The sequence below is a fragment of the Juglans microcarpa x Juglans regia genome, chromosome 8D (genome assembly GCF_004785595.1).
Source record: "Juglans microcarpa x Juglans regia isolate MS1-56 chromosome 8D, Jm3101_v1.0, whole genome shotgun sequence".
In the NCBI taxonomy this organism is placed as follows: Eukaryota; Viridiplantae; Streptophyta; class Magnoliopsida; order Fagales; family Juglandaceae; genus Juglans; species Juglans microcarpa x Juglans regia.
Genome location: NC_054608.1, coordinates 31,151,104 through 31,163,079, shown reverse-complemented (window position 1 = coordinate 31,163,079; position 11,976 = coordinate 31,151,104). Strand labels below are relative to the sequence as shown.

General features: G+C 37.1%; 1 protein-coding gene across 1 annotated transcript; it reads left to right on the top strand.

The window, feature by feature from the left end:
• Positions 1-1,749: 1,749 nt before the first annotated feature.
• LOC121242509 (zinc finger protein SHOOT GRAVITROPISM 5-like) lies at positions 1,750-4,809 on the top strand. The gene is made up of 3 exons (XM_041140364.1): positions 1,750-2,306; positions 2,415-2,814; positions 3,790-4,809. Exons 1-3 carry the CDS (start codon positions 2,201-2,203, stop codon positions 4,643-4,645), a joined length of 1,362 nt encoding a protein of 453 aa, XP_040996298.1. The 5' UTR covers positions 1,750-2,200; the 3' UTR covers positions 4,646-4,809.
• The last annotated feature ends 7,167 nt before the right edge of the window (positions 4,810-11,976 follow it).

The following is an 11,976-nucleotide window of genomic DNA, read 5'->3' as shown; positions in this document are numbered from 1 at the left end:
TAATATTTTTTGTTGTAAACAATGTAGATTACATCAGATTTTTTTTTATTCCATTGTTAAATTGGAAAAAAAAAACATATTTAAAAAATCTTCAGGAAGAACATGTGCATATATATAATTAATGCCCAAATAATCTTGGGTTTATCTTTTAGTTTATGGAAGAAAGCCTTTTGATAATAATTATGCAAAGATTAGATGGTTGTGGGAGCCATTTAATTTTGTGGAACCCCTCTTGATCGATGATCATCTCCATCGAAAAGTTTTTTCTCAATGTCCTTATATATATTATATATATTAGATGGCCAGCTAGGTATAGGCCCTTTACCAAACCTCATATCTTATTTGTGAATTTTGTAATTGTGTTCATTATTATGTATATGTATATATATCTATATAAAATGAAATTATTGTTCTTTACAAATCTTCCACACATGCAACACAACATCTAAGGCCCGTTTGGATGCATAAAACATCTCATCTTATCATTATAACTTTTTCAAACTCTCACACAAAATATAATAAACAATTCAATTTTTTTAACTCTTAAAATAAAAATTATATTTTAACAATATTTTATTCAACTTTTAACAAAATATCTCATCTCATTTCATCTGAACTGTTTAACCAAACAAGGCCTAATTGTTATATATATTGTTTTCACTATACATGTATATAATGATATAGAGTAAATATGTTTACCAGATCATTAAATGTTGATCTTTATATTATATTTTATAATTCTTACTTGATATGTGATGAATGTGAAGTACTGATATGATTGACACATAAAAACCAGTACTCAAAATATATATGTCATCATATCAATAACTGTGATTAAAATGATAACATTTATTATAATAAATAACATTACTCTTATGGCTATATATACACACATACAAACGATATTACATATTTATTATAAGAAAAATAAATATACGTATAAATATAAGTGATGAATTATTTTTGAGAAAAATATAAGATGTACTCATTTTAGTAAGAAATTATCATTTCGGTAATATATAATATATCTGATCACAAATAAATAATTTTTTGCAGTGATATTTATTTATCCTTATCCTTTTACATGTGACATTATATAATAATTATTAGGACTGCTTACAGATCATCAACAATGTAGTTAACTTGACACCTTCAGCTTGAAATTAAGACATTAATGATGCCACTTTATCTGGCTGTTAAGCTATCTTTCTCACCCTAACTTCCCCAACTTTCAAAAATAAACAAAGAAAAAGAAAAGGGGGAAGAAAAACATCGATCAGTACCGGTGTAAGTGTTGATGCAACAAGTTTACCAAAAAGTAAGCATCTTTTGCACACAGAGAGTTATAATATCCTTGACCATTATACCCTTGAAGGTGACTTTACATCCACAGTTTTACCTTTATAAAGGCTGCTTCAAATTTAATTAATCAGGCTCTGTACATAAGTTCTGGAGTAAGGGGTAGTTTGGTCAAGAACTTAATTAATTAGATCTTCGACTGGACCCCTCACTGTTTTAGAAGATCTTTTTAGAAGAGGAAGAGAGAGAGAGAGATTCCAAAACGGTGGTTTTAGAGATCAGGGAGACTTGCACGTACGTGTGTCTATACACTGTGGGAGGTTGGCCTTGTATTTTTTTTTTTTTGCATGCAAAAACCTATATTTTTTTTTACTGTGTAATGAATTATGAGAGTGCTTTTGTTTCTTTGTGGCTTTTTTGTTTTTCTTCTTCTGGAGCCCATTGCTTGCTGCTTGTGGGATCAAGTTTGAAGCATCGTGATTGGCTCTCTCTCTCTCTCTCTCTCTCCTCTGAAGAACCTTAATAAGGATGGCTCTACAAGAATACCTGCTGAAGAAGAGAGTTGGAAGAAAGCAGAGAGAGAGAGAGAGAGAGAGAGAGAGAGAGAGCTGAATGAAATAAAGCTGAAAGTTTAAAAGCCAATTTAAAAGGAAAGCTGATGAGGTAAACCGAAAGAAGGAGCTTTTCTTCCTCCTCTCTCTCTCTGTCCTAGCCTAGGGAAGCCTTTTAGCAGTATCTTCTCTCTCCCCACCCCCACCTCTCTAACCCAATCTCTCAGCTCGTTTGGTTTTTGCTTAACATTAATCTTTATTTAGAAAGTGATCAGAGGATTGGTTTCCTTCTTAGTCTTACATATATTATTGAAGCAATCACAGAGAAGAGAAGTGAGAATTCCCCACCCATGTTAGGAAACAACACTTCTTCCTCAGTTCCTTCTTCTGATCCATTTTCTTGCTTAGAAAACGGTAGTAACAACAAGAGGAAAAGAAGGCCGGCAGGAACTCCAGGTATAGAAAATATTCTCAGCTTCTTCCATACTTGTTTGTTTTAATCTGTGTGCGTGCGTGTGTGTGTGTGTGTGTATGATGATTTTCTATCCTGGCAATATATAATAGATCCAGATGCCGAAGTGGTTTCTCTATCACCCAAAACACTATTGGAATCGGATCGGTATGTCTGCGAGATCTGTAACCAGGGATTTCAGAGAGACCAGAACCTTCAGATGCACCGGCGAAGGCACAAGGTGCCATGGAAGTTGCTGAAGAGAGAGAATCCAGTGGTTAGGAAGCGAGTTTTCGTGTGCCCCGAGCCAAGCTGCCTGCACCATGATCCGTGCCATGCTCTGGGTGATCTTGTTGGGATAAAGAAGCATTTCAGGAGGAAGCATAGCAATCACAAGCAATGGGTCTGCGAGAAATGCTCCAAAGGTTATGCAGTTCAATCAGATTACAAAGCTCACCTCAAAACCTGTGGCACCAGAGGTCATTCTTGTGATTGCGGTCGTGTTTTCTCGAGGTTTTCTTCCAAAATCCCAAAAACACATCATCATGTCTCTCCATCTCTAATTACCTAGCTTCCGGTACTGGTTGTTGAATTAATCAAACTCATTCCTTCAGAACAAAAAAGAAAACAGAAGGTTTAAATCCAAATTCGTCTCCTTTATGATCATGATCAGGTCGTCTAAGCAAATTAACAAAAAAATCAATTCGATCTGTGTTTTGATGATTTTGGGTTTTCTGGGTTATGTTTTGGCTAGCTGGCTAGCCTTCTTCTCACTAGCTCCATACTTCGGATATAATTACAAAACCATGATCATGAACTGAACTTCACGGGTTTCATTGATCGCTCCAGCTTAATTATAACTTGGGTTTGACCAAGGAAAAATATTATTAAAAAAAGGTTTAGATTTGACTGATGGAACCTTAATCCAATTTTTATCAACTGTTCTTGACAGTTGAACACATTTCCCAAAGATCAGTTTCTGTTGGTCACACAGCTGTTGGGTTTCAAATCCTTTAGGTTCCACGAGACCCAAAACAGTTCCATATTTGTAACTATTTTACTTTATATATACACTGTATATCCCACTTCCCTTTTGTCGAAGCAGCATTGTATCTCTCCAGTACAGGATGGTATGGACCATAGGGAATGTATCTCAAATGATTAATGAACGAGGTTTAATATCATTATTTAATTCAATCTATCCTCCTCTAGCTAGCTACCATTTTCAATCCCAGTAAGTTATTTGTCAAAGCATGTTTTTTGTTCTTTATTTATTATTCTCTAGCATGCTAATGCTCATGACTTTATCACTTCCTTCCCTTGATTTCGATATGTATTCATCATCTTCATCAATTTATAAGTCTTTCAGAACAAATCCTTTGAATATTTCCATGCACTTTTTTTACGTGTAGGATCATAGAAATCTGTTCGAATATTACTCTATCATAAAACAATAATACATTTGAATGATTCTTTTGACGCTTTTAGGGTGGAAAGTTTCATTGAACACCAAGATGCTTGTAGCATGGGGCCTCTCCGGCCGGATTCACAACCACTGCAGGCAGCTGCTTGCTTGTCTCGAACGGCCTCAAGTCCGAGCCCATCCAGTGAAACCAATTTCAGCACAGGTCCTTGGCCTAGTGCTTTAGCAGTGCCAAAGCCAACAGTACCACCAGATCAAACCACGTTCTTGAACCCTACTACTGCAGGAGGGAACTCATCATCGAGGAATCCCAGCTACCACAATCTAGAGCTTCAGCTCTCGACGACATCGAATCCCATGATTGATTCCTCGGTTTCCCCAAAAAGAGATGATCACAATCACTCTACCCAACTCCAGCTCTCAATTGGGTCATGTGAATTTGGAGAGAAGAATGAATCCAACAACATCAATAATAGAAACTCGTCCAAGGAGAGCATTAATATTATTACTAGTGATAAATCTGTGGTGGCTGCTTCAAGGCTCAAAGAACATGCGCGAGAGCAGTTAAGGCTAGCCATGGCAGAAAAGGCGTATGCCGAAGAGGCTAGACAGCAAGCAAAGCGACAGATTGAACTAGCAGTGCAGGAGTTTGATAATGCAAAGAAACTTAGGCAACAAGCGCAGGGTGAATTAGACAAGGCGCAGGCTCTGAAAAATCATGCAATCAAGCAAGTTAACTCGGCAATTCTTCAAGTCACTTGCCATTCCTGCAAGCTACAATTTCAAGCCCGAGCTGCAATGGTGCCTCCTGATGAGAACTCTTTGGTGTTGAGTTACATGTCGTCTGCCATAACAACAGATCAGGGTGAAGTAGAGAACGACAATCGAACTCATGATCATGCAAAATCAGCTAACCCATAAATGATCTCTCTCTCTCTCTCTCTCTCTCTCCTTCCATATCTCTGTTAACTTTTTTTCCTCCTATCTTCCAATATACCAAGTGAGTTGTTGTGGTTGTCTCAGGTTGATAATTAGAAGAGTGTACGTTGTATCTTGAAATTCATCTGTTGTTATTTGTTCATTAATTTGGTAAATGCAGACTATTACATATATAAATAAACATATATATATATATAATGTGTTTCCTCGGTTAAACTATATTCGATCCCATGATAATTATTATATATATATATATATAGCTGGTTTCAAAGCTCGAGATGATCATTTAGTCGATATATATATATAGGCTCAGATGATCTTCACTACTACCTAGGTTAACTCAAAACTCCAACTATTGCAGTGAATTAAATGAGTTGAGACACTCATTTTTTCTTGCCTGAACTTTTGGTTGTGTTAGATTTTGTCTTTGGACTATATGGTGGTCCTTGCTGGCCGAGGTGGTCAGATAACGGAGATGACCCTTGCTCCCCCAAAGCATTAAAAATTTGTCCCGACAATAAATAATAACTTAGAGAGAGAGAGAGAGAGAGAGAGAGAGAGAGAGGGGGGGGGGGAACCGGATAGTCCTTTTCCACTGCGTTTCTGGGATTCTTATAAATGTGAATAAAAAGCGCCATGTTTTTCAGTGCCACAATTGTAAGAGGGTTAAAGACAGACTCAGTCGTCCCTCTCAAACGTCTCCTAGTGGCCAGCTAGAGCACAGACACAAACAAGCCCTATTCATGATTTCATTCACTAGCAGCTCTCGCTCTCGCATAAGAATCAGCGCCATGGGCATGCAGCGTGTGCAGAGGAAGCACAGTATCTTTTCCAAATATGCAGAGACCATTCAAAAGCTTAATTCGGAGTTGGAAGGAAAAATTACCGTAAAAAAAGAAAAGAAAAACTAGTACTGGGTGTGGTTTGTGTTCTCTTTCATGGCTTGAGCCAAAACAAAAAAGGCCAACAAATCGAGAGGCACTGGCATGACTCGTGAACATGTTTAAAGGCTCTTTCTCTCTTTTCCTTTGCCTTTTTCTTGGACCATGTGCAGGTTTTTTCTTTTCAACCTTCAATGCTACTGCGGCAGTACTACTGGTAAAACCAACCCCTGGCCTCCCCCCAACTTTTTCCCCTTCTTTCTTACGTATAAATATTGTACAATTATTTATTCCTTTTATTAAGTGGAGCTTAGCTGTGAACCTTAGCTCATTGATGGGCCTTGTGAGTTCAGATTCAGGACCCATCTACCTTCATCATGATCTAGTCCTTCTCCCTAACATCTAATCTGAAAAAAAAAAAAAAAAAAGAGAGAAGATGGAAGGAAAAAGAAAATAGACTTTAAAAGTATATATATAGACAGAGATAAAAGTTGTTACTCATTTGGAGTTAATTACAGAGTAATGTTATTATCATTTATTTTTTCATCATTTTGGTGTTAGATAATTAAAAATTATTTATTATGTTTTATTTATGAATCTATCATTTAATACTACATCATAAGATGATAAGAGGATGATGAGAAAAAAAAATGATGAATAAATTTTTTTCTATATCAAAACTTCGATTTCAATTATATGTGCGGCCACTATGATGGTTGCAATATTTGTTGTCAAAGAGGTGCCAATCTAGTTTATCATTAATATAAGGGCAATTCTATACATCAGTCATTATTCATCTTCACAGCCCATACTTAACAGTTTTTTTTCATAAGATATAGAATAGTAAATAATAACTTATGAGAATAATTATTCTTAATAGTTAATATAATAGTGCAATGTTGAGAGTGCCCTACATATATAATTAGACCAAGGTATAATACCTTTTACTAACCCTAATTAAAGATACTAGAAGACTCATGGGACAAATTTGTAAGTTTTAAGTGCTTTTAAGGTCATTTCCTATGAAAATTGAAGCACAACATGATGCAGCTAGAACATAAGTATAGAAACAAAAAGAACAAAAGAAGAGAAACCCTCAAAATCTGCAATAATTGATTAAGGCAGTTATCTTCTGAGCCCTATATACCCCTAAGAGTTTATATGTATATGATCTATTGTCTAGACTAACTTGGCTGCATGCAGCAGAAGTATCTACAAAAACTGGTTAGCTTGGTTTTAGAAATTCATCACTCGATCCTATGTCATCCCTCCATCCTCATGGGCTAGCTTGACGAGGATTAGATCAGTCAACCCCCTGCAGTTTTGAGGAAGAATCTAAGCCACTAACCATGAGCGACAAATCCTCTATCCTTGCCAAAAAGGAAGGATCGATGTTTTTTGGTACTAAAACGACAAGAACATTTATAACGTCCCTGATGTGTGATACTTTTATGTCGTCTCCCGTATGTCATCTCGGGTTGGATGGACACTGGACAGTCTAGGGCTCAGAGACTAGAGCTAGCGTCCCCCCCACCCCGGGGCCATTAGGCTATATGGGCTTTTTTGTATGTGGCTTTAAACCAGCTAATCTTCTTGACTTTTGGTTTCTCCAGAAATAAATAAAAAATCAGAAAAAGCTGGCAATAAGTTCTATTCAATTCCTGCCAATTTTGGTACCACTGTATGCATGCATGAGACGTTCTTGTTCTTCATGAGATGCAATTTGGGTACTCTTATTTTTGTTTTGTTTTGTTTTTTTTTTAAATCAACCGCTACATATATATAAAAAAAAAAATTATATAAAATAAATTTATAAACTGATGTAATTTCATAAGATCCGTTAAATCTATTTTACAATAAAAAATAATTTTACAATCTGGCGTACCATATCAGTTTGTAGATTTACTTTTATGTAATCTTTTTGTGTTTAAAGTATTTTTTTTATTTTTTTATTAGTCACTTCATAAATAAAGTGATTAAAGTTTCATATGATAATAGAGTCATTATTTCATTTGATATAATTAAATATAATAGACACATGATGATTATTATATAATCTATTTGCCATGTAAAAATGAAGAGTAATGCTATACACAACACTTTCATTTTATTTTAATCATCGGGAATTTTATATATTATTATTCTTTTTCTTTTAACAGATGATCAGGTGCTGAATTAGAAACAAAAATTACCAAGCACAAAATCATATAGTTGCTTCAAACGCCCCCCATGCACCCCCCAACCTCAAAGGGTCTTAAGGGGCTATATATCTAATTCATTGTTTTCTGTGACTCCCACTCAAGTAACCCAAACATATTCAGAAAATATATATATATATATATATATATTTATATGAGAAATTCTATTTGCAGTCTCTAAATGGGGACTGCATGTGCAAACTCTTAATCAAATAGAAAAAAATACCATTTTGAGAATGATATTATATATATATATATATAAATATATATATAAGAAATTCTATTTGTAGTCTCCAAATGGGGATTGCTTGTGCAAACTCTTAATCAAATAGAAAAAAATACCATTTTGAGAAAGATATTATTGTATTTTTAAGAAATTTTTAAGATAAAATTGGCTAGACTTGCATATGCAATCCCTAAATGGAGACTGTACGTAGTATTGCTCATATATATATATATATATATATAAACTGGATTTCTTGGGCAGGAAGTGGTCCGTGAAGAACATATATATTGTATGTTCGTCCTGTCAAGTCAGTGCACCCTATCACTAACAAACCAAAAGTTTGTGGCAATGAGGAAAACTAGGAAATGGCAGAGAAGTCACCTATATATATATATCTGTCTCTATATATATACATCCTCTTGGACTCCCCCAGTGGTCCCTTTAGAACAACTCCATAGATATACATGCATTACAATGGAGATCATATTGAGATTTGGAAAATTACTCTAAACCTAAGCTCTACGATGTATCGAGTTTTAGCTTCTTCTTTTTCTTTTTATGCCTCTTTCTAGAACGGTCCAGGTTCAGGAACTAGATTTATTTGGTCATGTTTACAAAAAATTCCCAGATCTGACAGTAAAGTCAAGCATTAGAGTCAGTTGTAAACAACATATATATTATGTGTATTAATTACTCACAGATATCACAAGTACCGTAAAAAATAATTGCAACATCCAATATGTTACACGGCCGACTAGGATTGCATACGAACATGCTTTACCTTCACAGGCAACCACATTGAGATATGACTTCGGAATAATGCGCCTAAATTTGAAAAAAAAGTAGATAAACATGACCATGAGATCCACATGAAAAAGTTTTTTTTTTTTTAAATAGTGGGTTTCACTTTTTTTTCAAAGAGTTGTTAGGGACTAAATTGACTAGATCAAACCTTTGGAAACCTATCACTAAGGGAAGAGATAAAGCTAAGAGATAAGACATGAAAGAGATAAGGTAAAGAAGTTGGCTCAGACTCATAAAAGGAAAAGATATCACAAGTCAAGTTGGACTCTATCACTCTAAGGAAATAACCTCCATATAAAGAGCAGTTCCACCACAAATCTGACGGACTCTGGATAGGCTCTCTATCGGCTCTCATCATGCACTCTCCACCAACTCTTCTGAGATTAAATTCTCTCATTGTATTAAGTAATATGTGTGGCCATGAGACATTGTAAAATCATCACATGATATAATGGAGTTTGCCCCCAACAACATGTGGTCGTAGGTTTTTATGCCGAACCACGTAAATTCTTGTGTCTTTATTTTATATTCTTTTATTCGCTTATTTATTATTTATGTTATAGATGAACGCGACGAGCACCGTAACGAAACCTGAATCACCAACGTGGGTCAGGGATGACTCTTTCTTCTTTTCCAGTCTGTTATGCAATTTTTGGCATTAATAGTTGGCACAGTCTATTGGATCGACTTTTTCTCTATACCGGAATTGGGAGAAGAATATTTTTCGATGGGATCATCTACAAAAGTTCAGATTCCTTGGTTCGTGAAATTGTCTAAAAGAAAAATAACAGATATATATTTATTATATGCTGCTCACCACACCCCAGCACGATGATAATTCTACACTCACAAGATCGCCATCAAAATATTAGATAAGATCTCCTCAACTTTGCTATTTTTCTTGTTGTTTACATTTTAACACTCCACCAAAAGACTCGCTTTTTCCGTAGCCGTCACAGTGTTCCTCGATGTCCCCTCGTCGCCCAACGCACAGAGTGTTCCTCGCCAGTTGCTCTCCCACACGGTGCTGCTCGCCCACAAAGTTATGCTTGCCAATTGCCCACCACATGAGGTATTCCTCGCTAGTTGCACACCACGCAGAGGGCCCATCGCCATACACATTATTTTCCATGTCATTCGCATGAATTTTACTCAGCGATAATCCGAGGAAGATAACCAAGGTTTGTAAATCTCAAACTTGTAATTTGTATTACACTTAATTATTTTGTTTTTTGTGAGAACTTCTTAGGACGTGGTGTAATCAAAAGTCGAGTTACACACTCGCGGTGCAAATAAAAGAGGATGGGGGTCAAAAGACCACACGATCCTCTCCAGAGATCGCCATCAAACATGCGTGGAGGTCAGAAGACCACACGACCCTCTCCAAAGATCACCATTGAACGGTTTGCAAACCTCAAAGTTGTGAGTTGAATTATTTAATTTAACCTATTTGGTTTTCATTTTCATACAAGGAGAGCTCTAGCTTCCACCACAGAGTGCGGTCGCATTTTGTCTCCTACTACAATGGAGCAGTTGAGCTCAACTTTAACATCAATGTGGTAGAGTCATCCTCCCCCCACGCTTTCCTTGCCAAGGCTACACGGTCGAACATCTCTCCTGTTACGCCACTTGCCAAGAGTTACGTGGTCGAGGACATCTCCTGCTACACCTATTTGCCAAGGCTACAAAGTCGAGCATCTCTCCTGTTACCCCCATCGCCAAGAACTGAGCGGTAGATTTTTTCCGCCTTTTTCCAATCGGTAAGGTTACGCAGTCGAGTATCACTCCTGCCACACCTTCTCGCCAAAAAAGTAAGCAGTCGAGTATCTCTCCTGCATTTCTCTAGTCGGTAAGGTTACGCGATTGAGCATCACTCCCGCCACATCCTCTCGCCAAGAACTAAGCGGTCGAGCATCTCTCCCGCCTTTCTCAAATCGATAAGGTTAAGTGGTCAAGCATCACTCCCACCACATCCTCTTGCTAAGAACTAAGCGGTCGAGCATCTCTCCCGCCTTTCTCCAATCGGTAAGGTTACGTGGTCGAGCATCACTCCCGCCACACCTTCTCACCAAAAAGTAAGTGGTCGAGCATCTCTTCCGCCTTTCTCTAATCGGTAAGGTTATACGGTCGAGCATCACTCCCGCCACACCTTCTCGCCAAGGCTACATGATCGAGCATCTCTCCTGTTACGCCCATCGCCAAGAGTTACGCGGTCGAGGGCATCTCCCGCTATACTCACATGCGATGTCTCCACTTGCTACGACTGCTGCCATTGGGTTACATTCGAGAACGAGCCTTCAAATTCTATAACTGCCTCGCGCGGGTATTTTTCAAAAACGAGTTGACGGGCTCAGCAACCGTCTAAGATAGATTTAGGGGGTCGACGGGCATGACTACTTAAGTGCGGGTTATTAAACAAACTCTTACATCCACATCAAAACGAAAAAACACCAACAAAAAATACAACATGGGGCAAAATTCATTGAGGCCACCAAAAATCCAAAAACGATCACCGAGCACGGAAATATACGCACTCTACTAACGATAAACATTCACATACAATCATTACGCAAATGTTCTCACAAACAAACTTCATAAGGGCCCATCCTTGAAGGCTCTTACTACAAATTTTACAAATTCTTCTTGAGGACCACTCATAGAGATCTCTATTGTATAATAGTGAAAAACTACGAACCAACTACCAGAATTTCTTATTCAGCACGTTACTTCTACCATGGTTGACTTGAAGATTCTCAAAGACTTCTTGATAAAAAATTTGACCTTAAAAATCGAGGGTATCTGTTTGGGACTAAATTGACTGGGTCAAACCCTTTGAAAACCTATCACTAAGAGAAGAGATAAAGCTAGGAGATAAGGCAGGAAAGAGATAAGACAAAGAAGTTGGTTCAGACTCCTAAAAGGAAAAGATATCACAAGTCAAGTTGGACTCTATCATTCCAAGGAAATAACCTCTATATAAGGAGTAGCTCCCCCACAAATCTGACGGATTCTGGACAGGCTCTCTACCGGCTCTCTCCATGCACTCTTCACCAACTTTTTAGAGACTAAATTCTCTCATTGTATTGGGCGCTATGTGAGGTCATGAGACATTGTAAAATCATCACCTAATATAGTGAATTTTGCCCCCAACAACCCATGGACATACACTTTTATGCCGAACCACGTAAATTCCTGTGTCTTTTT